Here is a 23,460-nt window from a genome sequence, read left to right as displayed (position 1 = left end):
TTTTGCACCATTCTTACATCAGTACAGTCAGTGTACAGTGTGCACTATAAATATCATGCCTTGCAGTTAATTATATTATATTGATATATGTTACAGATACTTGTAATTGTTATTATCTTATTTCATTCTTTTCTTCTTACATTTCTTGCATTATCACATCCTCACTGTGACGACAAGACTCCAGGAAGCACCAAAATATTTCCCGGCTACAACTTCCCCTGAAAGCCACAAAGTGTTTTTTAAATCACACTTTAATATTGTAAACATTTGTTTGTGTTTACTTAAAAACCAAAAAGACACGACATGTTCATGTGTGAGTTTTTGACATGTTGGTCAGTGTTTCTTTTAAACTTTAGACACAGCCAGGCTAGCTGGTTCCCCCGCTTTCAGTCTTTATGCTAAGCTAGGCTAACCACATCATGACTCAATGTAAATTTTAACATCTCACTCACATGGGGAAGGTGAGTAAGTGGCAGGGGTCTGGAGCTGTCATTGGGTGAACCACTATGCAGCCCAGGTAATGCTGAGTAAGTTATTAAGTTATTGTTGCTTTATAAAAAGTCCATCCATCATCTACACCGCTTCTCCTGTTCAGGGTCGCAGGGGGCTGGAGCCTGTCCCAGCTGTCACTGGGTGGGAGGCGGGGTCACACCTGGACTGATCACCTGTCAATCACAGGGCTGACACACAGAGACAGACAACCTTTCACGCTCACACTCACACCTACGGGCAATCTAGAGTCACCAGCGACCCTAACGAGCATGTGTTTGGACTGTGGGAGGGAGCCGGATCACCCGGAGGGAACCCACGCATGCACGGGGAGAACACGCAGACTGCACACAGAAAGGCCCACTACGTCTGAACCGGGATTCAAACCAGGAACCTTCCAGCTACCAGGTGAGTTGGTGTGTTTCCCAAGATGCTCAATAAGTCCTTCTCCTCCTTTTCTCCTAGTTATTGTTGCTTTTGAAAGAGTTTTTTTCTCTTTACAAAGGAAATACAGTTTGTCGCTGGTACAATAACTTACCACATATTATTGTGATACTCACTGTACTTTATTTAATCAGGGTAAACCAGGGAGTCCTGGGTCGACATCACAACCAACATTTAAACAACCTAAAACATCATCCAGGGACTCAAAACATTTGATTCATGGATTATTTGTCACACTCACGAGCAATACTGTGAAATACAATGTGGCACGTACATTTGTGCTCCGGCCTGGACGGACAGGGGAGCAGACTTCCTGTGGGCTAATAAAATAAAGTCATAATAGTCTTTTATGTGACAAATATTCAGCTGATTGAGCTGCAAAAGAAGGTCACCTCATCAGACATCGGTCTGGGTTCTGTCTCAATCGGACAAATATTACCGGGTTTTAAACTGAGTAAACTTTGACAGGAAGTTTAGGACTCATCAAAAGTTCAACGGTTTAGGAATTTAACTTTGCAGGAACAAACTGACTGTTACATGTGCTCTGTATTTGTTGTGCTGTTACAGGAGAGCGCCTGCTCCAACATTACCTGCATCCAGCGCTTCAGAGGTTTTAAGAAGCTCTTCTCTGCAGTCTCCGGTTCCTGGCGTGCACTTGTTTTTGTGCATGCAGCATTGTGTTCCTCCATGAGCTCTGTAAAGTAAGCTATTGTTTTTTACCAACTGGAATTAGGAGCAATGCTATCATCTCACATGCACCTCCTCTTCTAACTGTTCATATTTCTCTGGAGGAACAGCTGAGTCTGCTGCATGATGGCTCAGAATCAGTAACTTCAAATGTTTCATGTAAGCTTCCTGTGCGTGTCCCTCCTCTAAAGCAAAGGTGCAGTTTAAACCTTAGACATTTAAGACAGAGTGTATCCTGTCTGTCATGGCTGTCTCAGAATGGTGAGGGTTCAAATATGTTTCTTATAAAGAGCACAAGTTATCTAATATAAATCCACTATCAGTGTAAAGCTATGAGTCAGACATCTCTCTGTTCATGATGCTCATGTTTTTGGGATTCAGCTAAAGCTCAGAGTTTGTGTTCTCTCAGATGTCAGCGTTCAGAGAGGGTTCAGAAATCTTTTAAAGTCTGGATTAACTTTAGGTAACAGCTCCGTGAGAGTATAACATCACACACGGTTCCACTGCACATGATTCATTTTAATATGTACTCAGCTTTATGGTGACAAAACTTCATCTCATGAGGCCTTTCGAGTGTGTTAAAGGCTGGATTATCCTCAGAGCTGCACCTTCATCATGTGGACTTCCCTTTCTGTGTGCAGTCTGCGTGTTCTCCCCGTGCATGCGTGGGTTCCCTCCGGGTACTCCAGCTTCCTCCCACAGTCCAAACACATGCTCGTTAGGTTCAATGGTGACTCTAGATTAACCATAGGTGTGAGTGAGTGTGAACGTGAAAGGTTGTCTGTGTCTGTGTGTCAGCCCTGTGATTGACAGGTCACCTGTCCAGGTGTGATCCCACCTCTTGCCCAATGACAGCAGGGATAGGCTCCAACCCTGAACAGTATAAAGTGGTATCGATAGGCTAATGGATGGATGGATGTTTGGGAGAGGAGAGGAGAGGAGAGGAGAGGAGAGGAGACGAGACGAGACGAGACGAGACGAGAGGAGAGGAGAGGTCCAGGCAGTAAACACAGACACATCACAGAGAACATAAAGAACACTTTGCAGCATGATGTCATAAATCACCGCCTGATGATGACAGATGGACAGACAGGAACAGGCCTGTGATGTGGACGAGGTGATGCAGAGAGGACAGTAGCTGTGATCCATAAACCAACCATCCAATCCCTCACAAGCACTACATGTAGTTAACCACTGCTCTGTTATTCTACTGTAACTCATTTGAATGAATGGGATGTGTTTCTTCAAATGGAAAAGGTACACAGACTACAGACCGCAGCGTTATCACTAAAGTGCATCAGTCTGTTGCTGCTGCTTTAAACAGTAAGTGCTTCACGTGTTCATCATGTGTGCTTCATGTGTTCATCATGTGTGCTTCATGTGTGCTTCATGTGTTCATCATGTGTGCTTCATGTGTTCATCATGTGTGCTTCATGTGTTCATCATGTGTGCTTCATGTGTGCTTCATGTGTTCATCATGTGTGCTTCATGTGTGCTTCATGTGTTCATCACGTGTGCTTCATGTGTTCATCATGTGTTCATCATGTGTGCTTCATGTGTTCATCATGTGTTCATCACGTGTGCTTCATGTGTTCATCACGTGTGCTTCATGTGTTCATCATGTGTTCATCATGTGTGCTTCATGTGTTCATCATGTGTGCTTCATGTGTTCATCACGTGTTCATCATGTGTGCTTCACGTGTTCATCATGTGTTCATCACGTGTGCTTCATGTGTGCTTCACGTGTGCTTCATGTGTTCATCACGTGTTCATCATGTGTGCTTCACGTGTTCATCATGTGTTCATCATGTGTTCATCATGTGTGCTTCATGTGTTCATCATGTGTTCATCATGTGTGCTTCATGTGTTCATCATGTGTTCATCATGTGTGCTTCATGTGTTCATCACGTGTGCTTCATGTGTTCATCATGTGTTCATCATGTGTTCATCATGTGTGCTTCATGTGTTCATCATGTGTTCATCATGTGTGCTTCATGTGTTCATCATGTGCTTCATGTGTTCATCATGTGTTCATCATGTGTGCTTCATGTGTTCATCACGTGTGCTTCATGTGTTCATCATGTGTTCATCATGTGTGCTTCATGTGTTCATCATGTGTTCATCACGTGTGCTTCATGTGTTCATCACGTGTTCATCATGTGTGCTTCACGTGTTCATCACGTGTTCATCATGTGTTCATCACGTGTGCTTCATGTGTTCATCATGTGTGCTTCATGTGTTCATCACGTGTTCATCATGTGTTCATCATGTGTGCTTCATGTGTTCATCATGTGTTCATCATGTGTGCTTCATGTGTTCATCAAGTGTTCATCATGTGTGCTTCATGTGTTCATCATGTGTTCATCATGTGTGCTTCATGTGTTCATCATGTGTTCATCAAGTGTTCATCATGTGTGCTTCATGTGTTCATCATGTGTTCATCATGTGTGCTTCATGTGTTCATCATGTGTTCATCATGTGTGCTTCATGTGTTCATCAAGTGTTCATGTGTGCTTCATGTGTTCATCATGTGTTCATCATGTGTGCTTCATGTGTTCATCAAGTGTTCATCATGTGTGCTTCATGTGTTCATCATGTGTGCTTCATGTGTTCATCATGTGTTCATCATGTGTGCTTCATGTGTTCATCAAGTGTTCATCATGTGTGCTTCATGTGTTCATCATGTGTGCTTCATGTGTGCTTCATGTGTTCATCATGTGTTCATCATGTGTGCTTCATGTGTGCTTCATGTGTTCATCATGTGTGCTTCATGTGTGCTTCATGTGTTCATCACGTGTGCTTCATGTGTTCATCATGTGTTCATCATGTGTGCTTCATGTGTTCATCATGTGTTCATCATGTGTGCTTCATGTGTTCATCACGTGTGCTTCATGTGTTCATCATGTGTTCATCATGTGTGCTTCATGTGTTCATCATGTGTTCATCATGTGTGCTTCATGTGTTCATCACGTGTTCATCATGTGTGCTTCACGTGTTCATCATGTGTTCATCATGTGTTCATCACGTGTGCTTCATGTGTGCTTCACGTGTGCTTCATGTGTTCATCACGTGTTCATCATGTGTGCTTCACGTGTTCATCATGTGTTCATCATGTGTTCATCCTGTGTGCTTCACGTGTTCATCATGTGTTCATCATGTGTTCATCACGTGTGCTTCATGTGTGCTTCACGTGTGCTTCATGTGTTCATCACGTGTTCATCATGTGTGCTTCACGTGTTCATCATGTGTTCATCATGTGTTCATCCTGTGTGCTTCATGTGTTCATCATGTGTTCATCATGTGTGCTTCATGTGTTCATCATGTGTTCATCATTTGTGCTTCATGTGTTCATCATGTGTGCTTCATGTGTTCATCATGTGTTCATCATGTGTTCATCATGTGTGCTTCATGTGTTCATCATGTGTTCATCATGTGTGCTTCATGTGTTCATCATGTGTGCTTCATGTGTGCTTCATGTGTTCATCATGTGTGCTTCATGTGTTCATCACGTGTGCTTCATGTGTTCATCATGTGTGCTTCATGTGTTCATCATGTGTTCATCACGTGTGCTTCATGTGTTCATCACGTGTTCATCATGTGTGCTTCACGTGTTCATCATGTGTGCTTCATGTGTTCATCATGTGTTCATCATGTGTGCTTCATGTGTTCATCACGTGTGCTTCATGTGTTCATCATGTGTGCTTCATGTGTTCATCACGTGTTCATCATGTGTTCATCATGTGTGCTTCATGTGTTCATCATGTGTTCATCATGTGTGCTTCATGTGTTCATCAAGTGTTCATCATGTGTGCTTCATGTGTTCATCATGTGTTCTTCATGTGTTCATCATGTGTTCATCATGTGTGCTTCATGTGTTCATCATGTGTGCTTCATGTGTTCATCATGTGTTCATCAAGTGTTCATCATGTGTGCTTCATGTGTTCATCATGTGTTCATCATGTGTGCTTCATGTGTTCATCATGTGTTCATCATGTGTGCTTCATGTGTTCATCAAGTGTTCATGTGTGCTTCATGTGTTCATCATGTGTTCATCATGTGTGCTTCATGTGTTCATCAAGTGTTCATCATGTGTGCTTCATGTGTTCATCATGTGTGCTTCATGTGTTCATCATGTGTTCATCATGTGTGCTTCATGTGTTCATCAAGTGTTCATCATGTGTGCTTCATGTGTTCATCATGTGTTCATCATGTGTTCATCAAGTGTTCATCATGTGTGCTTCATGTGTTCATCATGTGTTCATCATGTGTGCTTCATGTGTTCATCATGTGTTCATCATGTGTGCTTCATGTGTTCATCAAGTGTTCATGTGTGCTTCATGTGTTCATCATGTGTTCATCATGTGTGCTTCATGTGTTCATCATGTGTTCATCATGTGTGCTTCATGTGTTCATCATGTGTTCATCATGTGTTCATCATGTGTTCATCATGTGTGCTTCATGTGTTCATCATGTGTTCATCATGTGTGCTTCATGTGTTCATCATGTGTTCATCATGTGTGCTTAATGTGTTCATCATGTGTTCATCATGTGTTCATCATGTGTTCATCATGTGTCAGGTTTAAGATAAGTGAGCTGTTTTCCTCAAAGTGTGCGTTTTGGTTTGTTGAGTTTCGCCACGTGTAGCTGAACTCTTCAACATGTGCGTCAGTCAGAGTTTTAAGTGTGAGTGAGTGTGTGGGGGAGCTCTCCCCTTCCCCTCCCCCCCTGTCTCTTTCACTCTCTGCACACCTGCCCTGGATCCCCACTCAGCACACCTGCCTGCCATCAAGCAGTCACCACCTGCTACAAGAGGCCTGCACTGACAGTCAGTCCCTGCTGGATCGTTGTGCCGTACCCAGTTTGTTTATGTGCCGCTACAGTTCAGCCTAGCAGCGACCCCTTCACTATCCCCCGGCCAGCTTTGCTACATAAACATGTTGTAAGCTCAGCTGTTGTAGTCTGCTCAGGGTTCAGCTCTTATCAGTGACTGTTGTGGATTGTGAGTAAAGTCATGTGATGCCAGTTGGAACTCCTTGTCGGTTCCCATGAGATTTAGCGATGTTCTTGATGAGTGATGGATCTGTTTATGGATTTGTATAAACCATTAATTAACATTCACAAATGGAAAACTTCAAATACAACTGATAACTGGAAGAACATGAACTCAAGCTACCTGTAGAGACCATCCACGATTCACGTGTTTTATCTACCATGTACAACATTAGACAACCATAACACACACGCTCACTATGGCTCCTACACTACCTGAGGGAAAGATCGAGTAAGCTAACTTATTTCAAATATCCAATAAATGGCAGAATGTATGTATGATACAAAATATGATAAAGAAAGTAGTGGGACAAAATATCGACATCGAGATCCAAACCGCAGAGAATAAACACATGAGTCCTGCACTCACCTTTTCAGGGCCTTTTGTGTTCTTCAGTTAGTCAGATATCCTGATGTTTCCTTATATGATCGTCTTGCAACATATCAGTTATCGCAGAATCTCTGTATCGTGATATGATCGTTATCGTGGGTCACGTGTCGCATATCGTTTGGTGCTGTAGTAGAAAAAAACGATGAAACAAAGCAATGAAAGCAAATAGTTGATTTATTTGAAAAGCTGCACAGGTACTGTCAGGTCAAACGTGTGAGGAGTGTCGGCATCAGGGATCATGTCCGTCAGTGGCTCACCTGCACCAAGTCAGAGCGGTAACTTCTGAAACAGGAAGCTCAAAGCTCAAAGCAATGATCAAAACTGCAAAGTGACACCCATCGTTTGTTCTTTGGTTTGTTGTTGTTTTATTCATATTTATTCTGTGTTTCCTTTTGCCTTTAAATATTATTATTGTTGTATTTTCATGTCTTCTCTGGAGCCTGCAGGAAGTTTCAGAGGGGGGTCTAAATACTTCAATAATGTTCACATGTAAAGGGCACACAGCAGATATGTGATGTGTCTTTACGAGGGGCAGGTTGGCTGTGCACAGTCAGGACAACCTCATCCACAGTTTAACGTTACGTGCACGAGAGCATGCAGGTGAATAATGTCACAGTTCATCTGCAGGCAGTAACACATCCGGTCTCCTCTGCACAAAGAGCCCATCATGCCGCTCACACTGGAAATTCCCCAGGATGCCCTCGTCACAAAGGTGCAGTCTACCGCTGCAACACCCCGCACGTCACCCGCCTTAATTAACCAATCGGCATCGATCCTCGCGCCGTTCACGCAGGAGAGCTTCAGTGTGGAGGGCAGAGAGCAGAGGGAGATGGATGCGTTAAAAAGAGTCACAAAGAGACGGCTGGATCGATGATTTATCAGGTGATAAAAAGTGTGCGTGGGGGGGTGAAAGCGATGAAGTGATGCTTCAGCAGGTTGGACAGCTCCGAACCGGAACCAGAATCCTGCAGGTTTTCTTCTCAGCGGACCGTCAGTAGACCGAACACACTCCTCTGCAGGTAACAGTGCTGCTCCTGTTTCTGTAGTTTCATGTACTTCAGGGTTATTATACATATTATTATACATTTAGCATGTTTGAGTCAGGAGCAGTGTGTGCGGGTCGGTGGGGGATGAGGGCGCGTCCCCCCCCCCCTCCATGTAAAGTGATGCAGTGTGATGTGTGGAGCTGAGGATGAGGAGAAAGTGCAGAGAAGAGGAGGATAAATCCTCTCAGAGCGTCTTTATACAGAGAGCAGAGGCTTTAGAGACGGACATGTTTGGTTTTATGGAGTGTAAATGAATCACCATGTCGCGGACAGTCAGACCGGCTCCTTTGGTGCAACAACACATGAAGAGCTGCAGCTCTCAGCCGGCAGAGGGCGCTGCTGCGCCGCTCTACACACGAAAACACCGGCGTTTTCTGCAGCAGGAGGCTGATAACAAAGAGCTCATATGACAGCTGACCATATGACAAGTATGCCTTAAACAGTCTTTAATATGTGTTCATTATAACAGTCCAGCCGACACGCGCACGTGGAAGAATACACATGTTCTAGAAAAGGAGATACTTATTAGACCCATGACATGAGTGCCCGAGGGGGCCGAAGTGGGCTACATTCATATATGACCAAAGGCCTGTTATTAACACATCTGTGCTGACCCATGTGGGGCCTCCATGGAAACTGGGGACAGATTTAGTATCCCAAAGAGCCAAAGAGCAACCCACTAGAGCTCCATTACATCCGGCAGGTAGTTGAAATCTGCTGCTGATTTAAAGGTACTTCACAGTGAGAGCCGAGTGTTCTGTCGCCCTCTTTGAAGATAGCGGTGGAAAACCTCTTCACGACATGGTTTGCAACTCTGTGTGGAAGACGTAATAAAGTGAGGTTTACGTTTATACAAGACTGTCGCAGCATCAGCATCTGTGCTATCCACACTGCAGCCGTATGAAACGGTGTTTACAGAATGTGCTGCAGGAAACAGTGCGTGGCATGATCTAGAAATGGTGTCAGCCCTTTAGACGCACTTTTGTTAGTGTTGTTGAGATTGTGATATCTAAGGCTGCTGCAGGGATCTGTCCTGCGTGAGCACGTTCATGTGTTTGGGGCAGTGTCTTTGACATGTTGAACACTTCCACAGCCTCGCTTTCTTTTTCTGTTTTGTTTTGTATTTGCCTCCTCCGGCTTTATTAAAGGTTTGTAGCATTGCAAATGTTTCTCACCCTGAAATATGAAGTGATTGGCCAACATCTGCACATTCATTGAATAATGCTCTGTTTGTGGTCCACACCAAGAATTGTTTCTCCTTGTGTCCCAGGATGTCAGGAAACGTGTCTCTGTGGGTCTCCCCCCCTGATGATCCTCTAAACGTCTCCTTCTCCCTGCTGAACTCCTCTGCTCCCCCCTCTCCTCCCCCCCTCCCCTCCTTCACGGTGGCGGCTCGATGTCGTGTGGCAGCCACGCTGGTGCTGTTTGTGTTTGCCGCCTGCAGTAACCTGTCCGTCCTGATCAGCGTGTGCTGGGGGCGGGGCTACCGCCTGGCTGCGCACCTGCGCCCGCTCATTGCCAGCCTGGCGTCTGCAGACCTGGTCATGACCTTTGTGGTGATGCCGCTGGACGCCGTGTGGAACATCACGGTGCAGTGGTACGCCGGGGACATCATGTGCAAGCTGCTGACCTTCCTGAAGCTGTTCGCCATGCACTCAGCGGCGTTCATACTGGTGGTGGTGAGTCTGGACCGGTACCGGGCCATCCTCCATCCTCTGGACTCTCTGGACGCTGGGCTCAGGAACAGACGCATGCTGCTGGTGGCCTGGACCCTCAGTCTGCTGCTCGCCTCCCCACAGGTACAGAAGGGTCCAGACTTGTACGATTCTAAGAGACAGACAGTAATGCAGATCTGACGTGCTTTGTATGAAAGGTTAGCTAACAGTTTGTTTTTTGTTCGTCTGTTTTATGGAAATTCTATTTCTTTCCAACCTGGGCAGTGTTTCAATCCAAATATTGGCGTCTAAATGACCAACAGGTGCGAACAGGTGTGAATGTCTCCAGTAGATGTGTTCATCCTGCAGCAGTGAAACAGGCTGTAATGGCTGCAACATAATCCTTGATGGGTCAAAGGTCGTCCACTAAAAGTTCTTGTTGTTTCCACTGACAGGCTCAGATTGTTATTCTAAGTGTGTGACAACATGACAGAAAGGATCCCTACAGAGATAGACCTTTTTGTTCCAGAGGAAGAGGATTGTTTTAACCACACACAGACGTTACATCGCTCTCTGCACACACACCAGACTCCATTCAGAAAAACACTGATTTCATTTACTGATCTGAGCCTGTCAGTGGAAAAAACAAGAACTTTTAGTGAAGCTTTGATAAATCATTACGGCCTGTTCAAGGCCGCCAACTCAAGTAATATGCTCAGATAATTCCAAAACTTTCTGTACCTAAAACTTAATTTGACCCCAAAATATGAAAAAAGGGCCCAGGCATAAAAATACCAGACTTTTCCTTTAATGTGGCCAAAAGCTTTACTTTATCCGTGGCCGTTAAAATCATGAAATGCAGCTGCAGTGGGATTCTAGCTCATCACACTGCTCGGAAACTGAATCTTGCAATCTGCAGCCTCTTCTGTGGAGAGGACGAGGAGCCAGGAATAAAGCGGAGTGTAGAGACGCCTGTAGAGGCTGGAGACTGATCTGTCACTGATAAAGCAGCAGGGCGAGAAGCTGCTAACCTGTGTGTCAGACCGAACTGATAACTGAGGTGTTTCTGGGCAGATTACTGACCCTTCTTACCTTCTGCACCATTCTGTATTAATGTGAAGTTGGTCGGTGACAGGGCTGAATCCCAGCATGCATCAGGAGAGAGGAAGGCTATTTCACACCATGAAAAGGTCCAACTTGACGGACACTTTTAATTCAGAGTGGATCAGCTGCAGGAGCGCAGCAGGCTGCACTCAGAGAGCAGCCGGTCAGTATTCTGTGTCAACACTCTACAGAAGCTCATCGACCCCACACCTCCGTCCTCCCCGCAGCCTTTAGATGCAATTAAATGTTGTTTTCCTGAGCATTGCATTTACTGTAGGTTACATTTACTATCAGTGTGTATACACTCATATTACAGCTGGACACTGACGTTAAAGTTAGGATCAGTGTTTGGACTTTTGACTTATTGCCATTCCTTTATTTTGAGAAGTGTATTTAGCCACACAATAACTGCATACACACATGATCGAATAATTAGATATGCCATGACATGACCCAGTCAGTATGTCATGAACCTTTCACCTGCAGCCGAGCTTAGGTGTGGAAATCTAGCTCACAGCCCCTTATGAAGGAGCCCCTGTTAAAAATGGTTCAATGATATCTTGTTAAAACCTAAATTAGGAACATATATCCAAATCAAGCACAGTTATGGTGCTGAAGCTTACGTTACAGCAAACTGAACCAGGAGTCAGAGGTGTTTAGGTGCACAGGTGAGAACAGGAATCCTTCCTCTGGCTCTTGAAGTGGGCACATTTAAACACATCCAGGAGGAACACAGGCTGTGTGAGCTTTGTGAGAATGAATCACATTTTCTTTTGTATTGTCCTTTTTATGATGAGATCAGAGCATCCTTGATGAATGAAATGTATGCTGAAAATCCTCAAATGTTTTGGTGCTCTGACGACGACAGGATGGAACGTTTGTTTGGCTTTAATGTTTATAAGTCGGCCATTTTTGTTTGTAGATCCTGGAAGAAACGTCAGGATGGTTTATTCCTGTGTCTACTTTTATGCCCTGAACCCAACAGGAAGTCAACTTTCTGCATTTTAATGTGATATTCTGGTCCGATCGACCTCCAACTGGGTCACTTTTAAAACACACTTAAACTTTATTATTGCATTTCTTTATAATCAAAACAACAACAATAATAATAATAATAATAATAATGGTAATATTAATAATCATTTCCTTTTTGTATCTTAACTTTCGACTGAAGTTCCCTTTTTAAAAGCAGCTGAATCTCACTGTAGTTTTTATCAAACAAGCAGGAGAAAAAAGGGCATCTGTTGGGGGACTATTTTCAGTGGCGGAGGAATCCACAGGAGCTGCTCCAGTTAGTATTTGTTGCAGCAGAACAGTGTGTGTGTGTGTATGTGTGTGTGTGTGTGTGTGTTTGATGTTATAGAACCTTAATGTTCCTCCTGACAGCCTCTGAACATTTCTGCCATGAACCTCGTAATGCTCCGTATTTCAGCTCAAATGAAACCACAGTTGTAAATGTTTTACTAAACCTACTAACCCGTGCAGCTGCATCGTGCTGTCAGAGACGCACTTCACGAACAGAACTTCCAGAGTGTTTTTAATGTTGTTGAGGTGCATCAAAAGGACTTTAACATGGAGACAAAGAGCGCCCTGCACTCTGCGGCTCTTTGTCTCATTTGTTAAATATAAAGTTTGTTTGATTGTAAACAAACTACACCTGTGTTTTCCTGTGACTGCATGACACTCCTCCTTCATCTGTCTACACTCTCTCCATCCTCAGCTCTTCATCTTCCGGGCCATAAAAGCAGACGGAGTGGACTTCACTCAGTGTGTGACCCACGGAAGTTTCCGGTATCTTTGGCAGGAGACGGCATACAACATGTTTCACTTTGTGACGCTGTATGTCTTCCCCCTGCTTGTCATGACTTTCTGCTACACGCGCATCCTCACCAAGATCAATGGGCAGATGCACAAGAGCAAAGGTGTGTGACTCTATGGAGGTCTAGGAGGGACATTTTTCCACCCAACACTACAAACGAATGCTGATGATTTACAGGATTATTCCAGTTTATGACAACTTGAGTCTTACTTTTGTACTTTTACAACTATTACTGACTTTTATTTTTCCTGTGATGAAAAGCAGAAGTGACACGAGAAGTCCTGATAGGCTGTGTTAGAGTAGAAGAAAGGAAATGAGCCAACACAACAGCTGCAGCAGCGAGGCCACCAGAACCTTCCGAAACACGAGTTGGAGGTCTACTACTGGCTCAGTCGGTTACTTAGTTTCTGTAACTGTGACATTGATGTGTTAAATTAGATCCAGTTTAGATCCAACAGATACTATTTGTGAAGGTCACATTTACAAAGCAGACTAACTAATTAAGACAGCTGTACACCAGCAACTCCTGTGCTCAGCAAGGTTAAATCCCTGTTTTTATGAATGGAGTCTGGTGTGTGTGCAGAGAGCGATGTAACGTCTGTGTGTGGTTAAAACATCATCTTCCTCTGTAACAAAAAGAATAACAATTCTTATTCTTAGAATAACAGTCTGAGCCTGAGCAGGATGAACACATCTGCTGCAGACATTCACACACTGTTTGCACCTGTTGGTCATTTAGACACCAAACTATGTTAAAACAAGACCCAGGTCTAAAAATACCTGAATTGCCCTTTAAGGTTTGTATTATTGTATCTTGGAAAGAGAATGAAAAAAGATTACATAAGGCCTAATAACCGGTGATTTATTCACCACACGTCATGTTTGTGGCTGCAGAAGTGTCAGGTTAGTAAATTAGTGGTTTGATAATGCCTGTGGGTGATTCTGTGTTGGTGCGTCTCTTCTCTGGTTTATTGCTGTCTGTACAGAGAAAGGTTGTTTATCTTAGTTTATATCTACTGAGAGCAGATTTAACTGACCCATGTTTGACTTTTTATAACACTGTACTCCAGGTTAGACCTACTTCTTCAACAGTAAAATTATGATCCATCTGTCAATCACAGCTTATACGCCCACTTCCTGTTTAAACTTCGTCACAGACTACAATGCTGACAATTTTAATGGGCTTACTGTAATAATTCACAAATATGACCCATATACAGAGACACAGCATCGCGGGATGTATCAACGTGTTAATCTTCCAAATACTTAGTAAACACAGTAACTTGATTCGTTCCAGGTGCTGGAGAATAGGCAGCAGCTGTCTCCATAAGAAAACAATGGTGGAGCGGATGAATATGATCTCGTGTGCCAGTTAGTTTTAATGTGCTGAGCTGGAGGTGTGACCCAGTGCACTGGCTCTTTTCATATCCATGACTATTCAGGACCTCACTCGTGGACTAATGTAGCTCCTGGCCATGATGAATGTCCCAGTTTATAGCAAACTGATGAATGAATAGAAAAGATTTGAACTTGAAAACATGCAACAGAAACTTCCAAGTCACGTCCAAGTCGACATGTCCAAGTGGGACCTATATGGGCTTTACCGGGCCTGTACTAAGACTGGGTCCAGAGTGGGGGTTGAAGTGGGTTGATGTTGGGGTCCACATGGGTGACCCAATCGGCATGGGCTGGAAATTGACATATCCTTTAAACATCGAGCAAGGGTACTGGATGAGTCAAACGTGGGGTGCATTCATACACTGTGTGCCCTGTATGGAGTCAAGGGCCCTTCATCAACCAACTGGACTAACGCCTGAGGGCCCTCCATGGAAACTGGGGACCACATTGGCTGGGCAGCAGTTGGTTATCCCATGTGCATCCCATTTGGTCCCCACTTGGATACTTTGGCTGAGTTGCACCACACCACATGCAGAGCTTGTACCATGTGTCAGCCTCAACATGAAGCTGTCTCGTTGGTGGTTTACTTGCTCTAAGAGTTTTTCTCTCGTTGTGTTTCCACAGAGGGTGAGCACTGCCTGAGACGCAGTGGCACCGACATGATACCCAAAGCCCGGATGAAGACCCTGAAGATGACCGTAGTGATCGTCAGCTCCTTCGTCATCTGTTGGACCCCCTACTACCTCCTGGGGATCTGGTACTGGTTCCAACCAGCCATGATCCAGCACACACCGGAGTACGTGCACCACATACTGTTTGTCTTTGGGAACCTGAACACGTGCTGTGACCCGGTCATCTACGGCTTCTTCACCCCGTCCTTCAGAGCCGACCTCGCCGACGTGTTGGCGTGCTGTTGCGATCGCCGGGCCAACAATGCATCGCCTCGCTCTGTGGACCGTCTGTCCGCTCGATGTCACGGAGTTGGGGTCGAGATGGAGTCTGATCTGAGCTCGAACCCGCACAGTGGGAACCCCTGTTAAACAGACTCTGAGGAGTAAACCCAGTATCCTAAATGAAGATGTCAGCTGTTTGAGGCTTAGAGAAATCCACCAGTACATAATTGCATGATGACACTTTGGCGTTATGCCCTCTGAGCTGTGATCCAGATCCTCAGGGTCTGCACAAACGTTATCACCGTTCCTGAAGGTAATGCCTGGACGTGTCTTCAACGGATTCTCAATATTACAAATGAAAACAAATATGCTGCAAGACCTGTGTGTGCCAGTACTCTCATATCAATGTCTTTTGTTGGAGCTGGACATTTGTCCGTTTGTAGTCCAGGTAGCACTGTCCCATGGCTTTCAGGGAGCATTTGTTTGTATGCACAATAACAGACCGAGAGCAAAACAAGCAAAACTTAGCGTCCAGTAACTCCCATCTTAATCTCTTTTCACAGATTCTACTTCAGAATGTGACTCAGTTGGTTTTTTCGTATGCGGTTGCGTGTGGTTGTGGTTAAGACAGCTGATGGGTTCAAAGATTGCTCCTATCTAAATATGTCTATACGGATAGAGTGCACGTAACAATCCTTGACGTCATCTCAAATCTAACTCCATCAAGACTAACTGAATAAACGCTATCTACATGGGAAGAGCCCCATAATGGCCGTCGTCCTAGAAGCTTCATCTTCGTTAACAGTAGCCTCTGGTTTCAAGTTTGCGTTCAACAACTGGAAGTCTGCAATGATTCTTTGTGAAACCCATAGCTCTGTTTTTAACATGTCCTCCAGTTTGAAAGACGTTCTGGTCATTCCTCTCACCTAACAGCGGCTGTGTATGAGAAGTGGACGTAGCCACCTTGACCTCACCCGTTGGTTTGTGGACTGTGAGTCTGGGATTTGGGGAGTTTGCTATCTTGGTTTTTCAGAGCCAGATGAGACCATACTTGGACAAGATGGTGGAACGTAGAGGAGCAAGGGTCAGTACTAGCTCGGTAATCAAGGTGCATCTGTAGATCACTGTGACATTAGCCCGGATGCTAAATTTGGCTAGCAAAAGTCAGAATTTAAACAAAATATACATATAAAAGACTCCTCGGAGTGTCTTTTAGTACAGCTCAATGTTTTTCAGGTGGTCATAGTAGCTACCTGTCAATCCCAGGTAGCCCCGCCCTAACCCCTCCCCTCTTCCTGGTCTGTGTGACTCTCAATGGGAGCATCAGTGACTAAATGAAGTCATGCTGTGTTGAAGAAGACTTGAGACTAGAGACTGAGACCATAAAGTCATTAGGAACATGTTTACTGAGGGAATACATCAGGAGAGGAGGAGGAGCATGTTCTCATAGACTTCTATAGGATCAGACTTCTTTTAGAACCAGTGGCTAATGCCTGGCCCACATTAACAGATGTTGTAAATGTGAGCGAGCCCACACATGACGATATATAATCATAGATTGAACAGTGTTGTTCCTGCAGTGTGTGGAGAGCAGCGATCTGACCCAAACAGCACCGCACACTGACAGGTTCATTCACCAACAACCACAGTCCGACTCTCACAGCTGGAAATCTCACTAAATCTCTGGCGCTCAAACGAGACTTCAGGGTAAACAAACATGGCGGCCGACGGGCAGGAAGAATTTGTGATGATAGTTTTTGGACTCGGAACAAACTGTGGATGAAGAGGTGGAGACGGCGTGAACACGGGCTGTGCATGTTACTTTGTGCTGCACGTTCGCTTTGGTCACCATGGCTGCGGTTGTTGTGCTTCCTGCTTCAGTCAGCTTGCCTCCCCATTGGCTATCGTTTGGTTCCACGTGACGATCCACAGAGAGCGTGCTCGGCTGTCCTCAGGGTTCCCCCCTCACAACAGGATATCAGATCGTAAATATTAAACATGTTTAATATTTACGATTTGAAATCGATGCGGCCACGGCGGCCTTCCGAGCAGATCAGGGGAAGTAAAATCACTCTAACATCCCTCACAGCGCAGGAACACCTGGACAGATCATCTGTAGAACCATCAAAGAATCAGGACTCTGCTTACGATTGTCGGAGGGGGGAGGCGGGCCATAAATCTTGTAGTGTGTTTCCTGTTAAAGTCCACCTCTTACAAACAGTCTTTGGCACAATTCTCTAATTATTTTTTTACTTTACGCAAAACTAAAGAATAAACAAAAGTAATTTCTTGTTTACCTTTGACATGAGCCCACTGTGCGTTCTACTGAAACCTGATTATATTTGGCCCTTTCCTAAGCTAAGCTAAGCTAAGCTAAGCTAAGCTAAGCTAAGCTAAGCTAAGCACATACAGTCAACACTACCTCCAAACTGCCAACTGGATAATCAACATTTCTGTGCATGAATGTAATAAACTACTCTAAACAGTAGTTTGTATCGTCGCCTAGAGAGAGATTTCACTGGAATATAAAAAGATGTCATTAGTTACCGAAATATTTGTAATAGCAAGAAATTACTTGTTGTGATGTTTGCAAATATATGACCAGCAAATGTGCAATTTATATGATATTTATATGTAACAATGTACTAAATGTTAATGCACCAATATTATAATTCTCTTAAGTGCAAGCTGATGTAAAGTATCAACCAGAGTCTGATATATGCTCAATAAAAGTCTACTGGATATATTAATCATGTTCACGACCTCTTAAAGAAGACTGGGCCAACAGAGGAAGACGTACGAGTTACTCCTCAGCTGTCTTCTCTCCAGCTGCGGTACCTTGAGCTGATGTGTGTAGCTTGGATGCAAAGAACAACGGGGTTTCTTATTTGATAGGGAAAAGGGAATTTCTAAAGGTGCTGCCAAAGATGGAAAAATCCCCCAATGTTGCTAACGTACGCTAACATGAAACATTCTGAACAGACTGCGTTGACATCGGTTTCTATCCAACATGAAATCCGGTTTTGGTACTTGGATGTCACCAAACTGTTCTGCCCAAGTATCAGCCTAATCCAACACATCGATAACATTAGACCCTTCTTTAACTCAAGACTGTGACCGATGATGCAACAGGAAACATCCCAGTTGGACTCATATGTGGCTGGACTGTCAGAACTTCTGGCCTGAGTCTTCAAGTGGCAGGAGTCAGCAAATACAACAAACCATTGTCCTTCCAACCATTATCTATACGGCTTATCCTGCTCAGGGCTGGAGCCTCTCCCAGCTGTCATTGGGCAAGAGGTGGGGTGACACCTGGACTGATCACCTGTCAATCACAGGGCTGACACGCACTTCACACCTACAGGCAATTTAGAGTCAATGAAGCTAACGAGCATGTCTTTGGACTGTGGGAGGAAGTCGGAGTACCCGGAGGGAACCCACGCATGCACGGGGAGAACACGCAGACTCCACACAGAAAGGCCCACTACGTCTGAACTGGGAATCGAACCAGGAACCTTCTAGCCGTGAGGAGACAGCGCTAACCACTGCACCACCGTGCAGCCCCAGTCGCATCAAAACCAAAATGTTGCATTCAGTGAACTATTTCATAACCTTTTTTTCCATTAAGCAGAATGGGACCCAACCAAATCTGTGAGTGTACATGCTAACGCTAACGCTAACGCTAACACATGAGTGTTCACAACAAAGCATGAGTGGGAAGAACTTCAGTGTCCTGGCTGCTCGGACGGAGAGAGACAGTATGTTTGTGGTTGATTTGTCTATTTAGAGGAACACAGCACACCCTGGTGGATACATGGGGATCACCTGGACAGGTTGCAATTCTATTACCGGGCTAACTGCGCTAATGCTAACAAAAGTAAAATAAATAGCGACACATCAGTTCAGCAAAAAAGTCTTTATTTGGTTTTAGGCATGTTGGAATGTGATCAAGAAGGAGAAAAGGTGGAGGTTAGTCAAGACGTTCAGACCTGCAGTCACACAGAGACCAAGCTGTTAGCATGCAGAGTTTAGCATGCTGCTATCACAGTTAGCTTTTAGCTGTTCTCTTAAATATTTCTTAACTTAACCTATAAGTAATAATATGTTCCGATAGTTACAGTTCACTTCACTTATTGTATTCAACAGTTAAAATCTCACAACAAACGTAGTTCTAAAGTGATTTTTGTTCTGTAGCGTTAGCGTCATTTTTATCGAGTTATAAACAGACACAAAACATGGAGGAAAAGTAGCTTACAGTCAGTGACTGTGAGGAAGCTAACTGACAATAAATTATTATTCTTATTTTGTAATATGAGCGCCACGGCTTCTACGGCAAAGTGCTGCTGTTGTCTCAGGCTAATAAATAAATAAATAACATTAAAGGGTCAGTTCACACAAATCACAAAGAAACGTGTTTATATTGAGAAGTTCTGGTAGAACAACCAGAACCTGCTGTTTAGTTTTTTTAGTATATGTTTGGATTCTTTAAATTAGCCAATGAAATCTTTGTCGGTATGGGAATAAATGCTCCAAATGTAAGCGGCAGGAACTTTCCACAGGAACCAGGAACCTCTAGAGGGAGTTTATTTCTCCCCTGGGAAACTTGTAGAAAACTTTTGGTTCCTTGGAAGGTACCTTTAGGGGCTAAAGGTTCCTTGTACTTTCGGTGGAAACATGACTATATTGTAACAGCAGCACAAGTTGTACCTCGTGTGAAGAGTACTGTGTGAACTGACTAATTAATTCATAATGAGACAAAAATGTTCATTTGAAGCTACAGAAAATGACCTAACACTTTGTTTTTTTTTGTCATTTGCTTGAACTGACACCATTAAAAATCGCTCTTGTGTGAATGTGCGACTGTGTAAAATAAAAGCACTTTTAGTCACAGCTTGGTCTCTGCTTTAAACTGCAGCTCTTCTTCAGTCCGTCCTTCGCCTCCAAACCTTTCCATTTAGGCCAAAGACCGAGGACAGGACCTCGGTCACGACAGGTTAAAGCTTTAAGTTTTCACACCAGTGGAAAGCTTCGAGAACAGAGAAGCATTAGAATCATTAAAGCATTGTTTCCTCGGTTACTAGCAGCCAGCTTCTACTTTCCTACATTTTTTTCTTATTTTTGTCGCTCTTTATCTTCTAAGTCAGCGGCTCTTCAGGGCAGAACGTGAGTTAATTTAGTGTCTCTGGGAAACTCACATCAGCTGCTCAAAGACCTTCACAAAGTAATCCTAACAATCGTCTCATCCTTACACATCAAAGAAAAAAGAAAACATTTGAAATCATCATACTTGATGTTCTCAGATCTAATAATAATTATAATAACAATATTAAACTTTCCAAAGAAAAGCGAACATTTGTTTTGGCACCTTCTCCTGAGCACAGCAGGAAGAACAAAGGACTCAAATGAAAAGAGGCAGAGAAATGAATCCAACAGAAGCAACAGGAGCCTCCATTCAAACACTACTTTAAGCGCTACACACTTCACACTACAAAACACATCGACTTTTTGGCTCTCCCTTATCAAATACACTTTTTGGTATCGCATTCGTTGTACAGTTTTCAGGTGTGTAATTAAAGAGATGAGGGGGAAAGCCCTCATCATTTATACTGCTCTGTTTGAATCAACCTCTAACACTCATAAAGGGTTACGGTGAGCCATGAGGACCATAAAAGCTTGAGGAGACACACTTTAGCTCCACAATGAGAGGATTCAACCCTGGTTCTAACTTCAGGTTTGTGTTGGGGAAAGTCCATCCGGCAACACGTTCTGTGTTCGAGAGTAACGTCTTATTAAATGTGTTTATGAAAGGATGAAAAAGGTATTTGGAGACTGTAGTCAGGCTGTTCTGTTTCACTGTTTGTATACCTACCTAAGTTAAGCACTATAAGTGAGCTTAAACACACGCGGTCATAAGAGACTGTGGGGAGCGGAGACAAAGAGAGAGATGGATGAAGTCTGCTTGCAGTGGTGGTCAAATCCACCATTGTGGACAGTTCAGAGCTGAGCTGATATTTTAACCAACAGCTGACGTGTTTGCTAAAGTGACGCTGAGAGGGGTTCTTTAACGCCAGCTAAAGAGTACCAGACAGACCTAACCCTACACATGCTGCACATGCTGAGCTAGCTAAAGGGCACCTTGAAACAACTATGGTTTGAACAGGAACAACATGTAGCCTAAATGAGATGCTAAGGGTACCTTGAAACGGCCGCTGAAGTGAGCTGACCATGTTAGAAACACAGACCTTAAAACAGACTCTAAACACGAACTTGAAACAGTCAAAACCACAATTAGGTGGAAGGATGAAAACAGACCTTAAAACAGACGCTACAAGTTACCTTGATGCCCTGAAACGCCAAGTCAAGGGTTCCTTTAAACAGCCACTAAAGAGAAACTCGAAACAGAACTTTTTAAAGGAAGAAAGGAAGAAGTCTTCGGACAGACTCTAGGGTAACTTCAAACGGCAACTAAAGGTAACCTGAGGAACACGAAAAAGCTGCTAAAGGGTGCCTAGAGACAGACTTAAGCATGTGTTAGATAGAAAGAAAACAGACCATAAAACAGACGCTACAGGTTACCTCTAAACAACTAGGGGATACCTCGAAACAGAACCACAAGTAAGAATGGAAGAAAAAAGACCAGATGCTAAGAGTACCTTGAAATGGCAACTAAAGATACCTGGAAGCAGACCTGACCACCATTTAGACCTTCAAACAGACGAAAGGGTAACTTGGAAACGCTAAATAAAGCTTTCTTCAAACAGAAGCTCGTGGTACATTGAGACAGCCTCTAAAGAGAATCGTCACTGACAGTGAATAGGACTGGAGGGTAGCTAGAGACAGACCTAACAGACCTGACCCTGTGTTAGACAGAGGACAAAGCACACCTTCAAACAGACTCCCAGAAGTACCTTTGAAACAGACGCTTTAGTGCCCGACTCTTTGATATTATTACACGGTGCACTGAGCTGTAATGGTGCCTGGTTTTTGGATGTTGAATTGAATCCATCGGTTTCATGTAGAGAAGCAAACGTTGAATTAAATTTCAGCTGGACTTTAAATGTAGTGGCATGTTTTAACTGCTGGGTTGAATCAACATGTTTGAATCTAAATCTGTGTTTCCTCCTTAAAGCTGCGGCCCTCGAGGTTCACCGGTTCTTATTTCATTCACACACACGTATACTGTCACGCCTCGAGCATGTTCCTGTGCTTTGGTTGTGAGGAAGTGTAAAGGTAGAGTATGAATGTTAAAAATGTAGAGGTATTTGGTTACATATTTCTTTAGCTAAATATTTGGCAAGAATTCTACTAGAAAAAGGGAGAAAGTTATTCTCATAGTATGGACATAAACAGTCTTTTAAAATATCTGACATCTTCATTTGGTCACATTTTTAAAGGATAAATGTTAGAATCAACAAAATAGAGCTCCATGCTGAAGGGGTGCGCCTGCAATGACTTCCAAACTAAAGGACATGAAAGATATTATTTAAAAAAGGGAAATGAAATTATGAGTAAAAAGGTTTTTTGGCTCGGGTTCAGTTAAAGCACTTCAGACGCAGGCGACCCCTTTCACAGGAACGATCGTAAGTAAATGTCTCTTTTAAAATAATTCTTCAAAGAAAGAAAACCATCAAAACGTTTACATCTTTGGGGATCTTTCAGCTTGGTTTTCATACAACTTTTTGGATAGGCTGACACGGTGAACACGAGCCCCGTCGTCCGTGCATTCAGGCAAGTATCACCTTCAACCTTCTTTAGCCGCCAACGCAGAGTGGTCGAGGTCCCGGGGTGACCAATTTGGCATCTGGAGAGATAACTTGGCAGCATTGGCCTCAGTGTTTTTGGCTTATCTTCAGTATGCCATCAGGTTTGTGCGAACACAACAAGTAAGACTTCATAGAAAGAATCGAATGCTCGCTTAAACGGATCGCGAAGCACTCTTTGAGGTCCATCTTTTCCATGAGGTACGTCCTCGGCACAAATGTGTCTTTGGAGACGGACACTTGCTGGCATGTGGAAGCCGTGGATAACAACACAATCATCAAGGATGTCTTCTGATGCCTGATCAGAAAAAATAAAGATTTCCATCAAACTGTTGACGAAAATAAAACGCGAAGTTTTAAAGCTCTTGTCGATCTCTGGTACAGTAAGGCTTAGGTTGTGTCAGTGGAGGTCAGGCTCTGCCATGGTTATGCTCTCCATGGTAGTCATCCCGGTGAGCACTCTTTGGACTGGCCTGGTTGGCGGCTGGCACGGTACACTGGCGCTGGCACTGGTTGGGGAAGTAGGTACTGAGGGGAAAGCTTAGTAGGCTATCTTTTTGGTTGAGGTAGGCTAGCAAAAGCAGCATCAACAGGCTAACATCGGCCTCAACTATGGCTCAAACATTCTTGTCAGACTGAGGCAGCTTTCTTTGGAGGTTTGCAGCGTGTGGGTGAAGAAGAGTTGAGTGAAGAACACCTCCTTCTAAATGGCATGTATGGCTAAA

General features: G+C 43.8%; 1 protein-coding gene across 1 annotated transcript; it reads left to right on the top strand.

The window, feature by feature from the left end:
* The first annotated feature begins 7,996 nt into the window (after positions 1–7,996).
* Positions 7,997–15,129, top strand: LOC138608434 (gonadotropin-releasing hormone II receptor-like). Its single transcript, XM_069681015.1, has 5 exons — positions 7,997–8,079; positions 9,377–9,905; positions 12,586–12,787; positions 13,671–13,676; positions 14,707–15,129. Exons 2-5 carry the CDS (start codon positions 9,378–9,380, stop codon positions 15,120–15,122), a joined length of 1,152 nt encoding a protein of 383 aa, XP_069537116.1. The 5' UTR covers positions 7,997–8,079; position 9,377; the 3' UTR covers positions 15,123–15,129.
* The last annotated feature ends 8,331 nt before the right edge of the window (positions 15,130–23,460 follow it).

This window comes from Semicossyphus pulcher, unplaced genomic scaffold (assembly GCF_022749685.1).
Source record: "Semicossyphus pulcher isolate SPU_LCO1_2020_fin unplaced genomic scaffold, fSemPul1.0.p SCAF_5, whole genome shotgun sequence".
Lineage (NCBI taxonomy): Eukaryota > Metazoa > Chordata > Actinopteri > Labriformes > Labridae > Semicossyphus > Semicossyphus pulcher.
The sequence above is the reverse complement of the archived record's forward strand: the minus strand, read 5'-3'. Positions and strand labels throughout refer to the sequence as shown.

Excerpts from the sequence above, each read along its gene's own strand:
- LOC138608434 (XM_069681015.1), top strand. The coding sequence starts at position 9,378 with ATGTCAGGAAACGTGTCTCTGTGGGTCTCCCCCCCTGATGATCCTCTA. Across the intron at positions 9,906-12,585 it reads TGCTGCTCGCCTCCCCACAG|CTCTTCATCTTCCGGGCCAT; the intron begins GTACAGAAGGGT and ends CTCCATCCTCAG.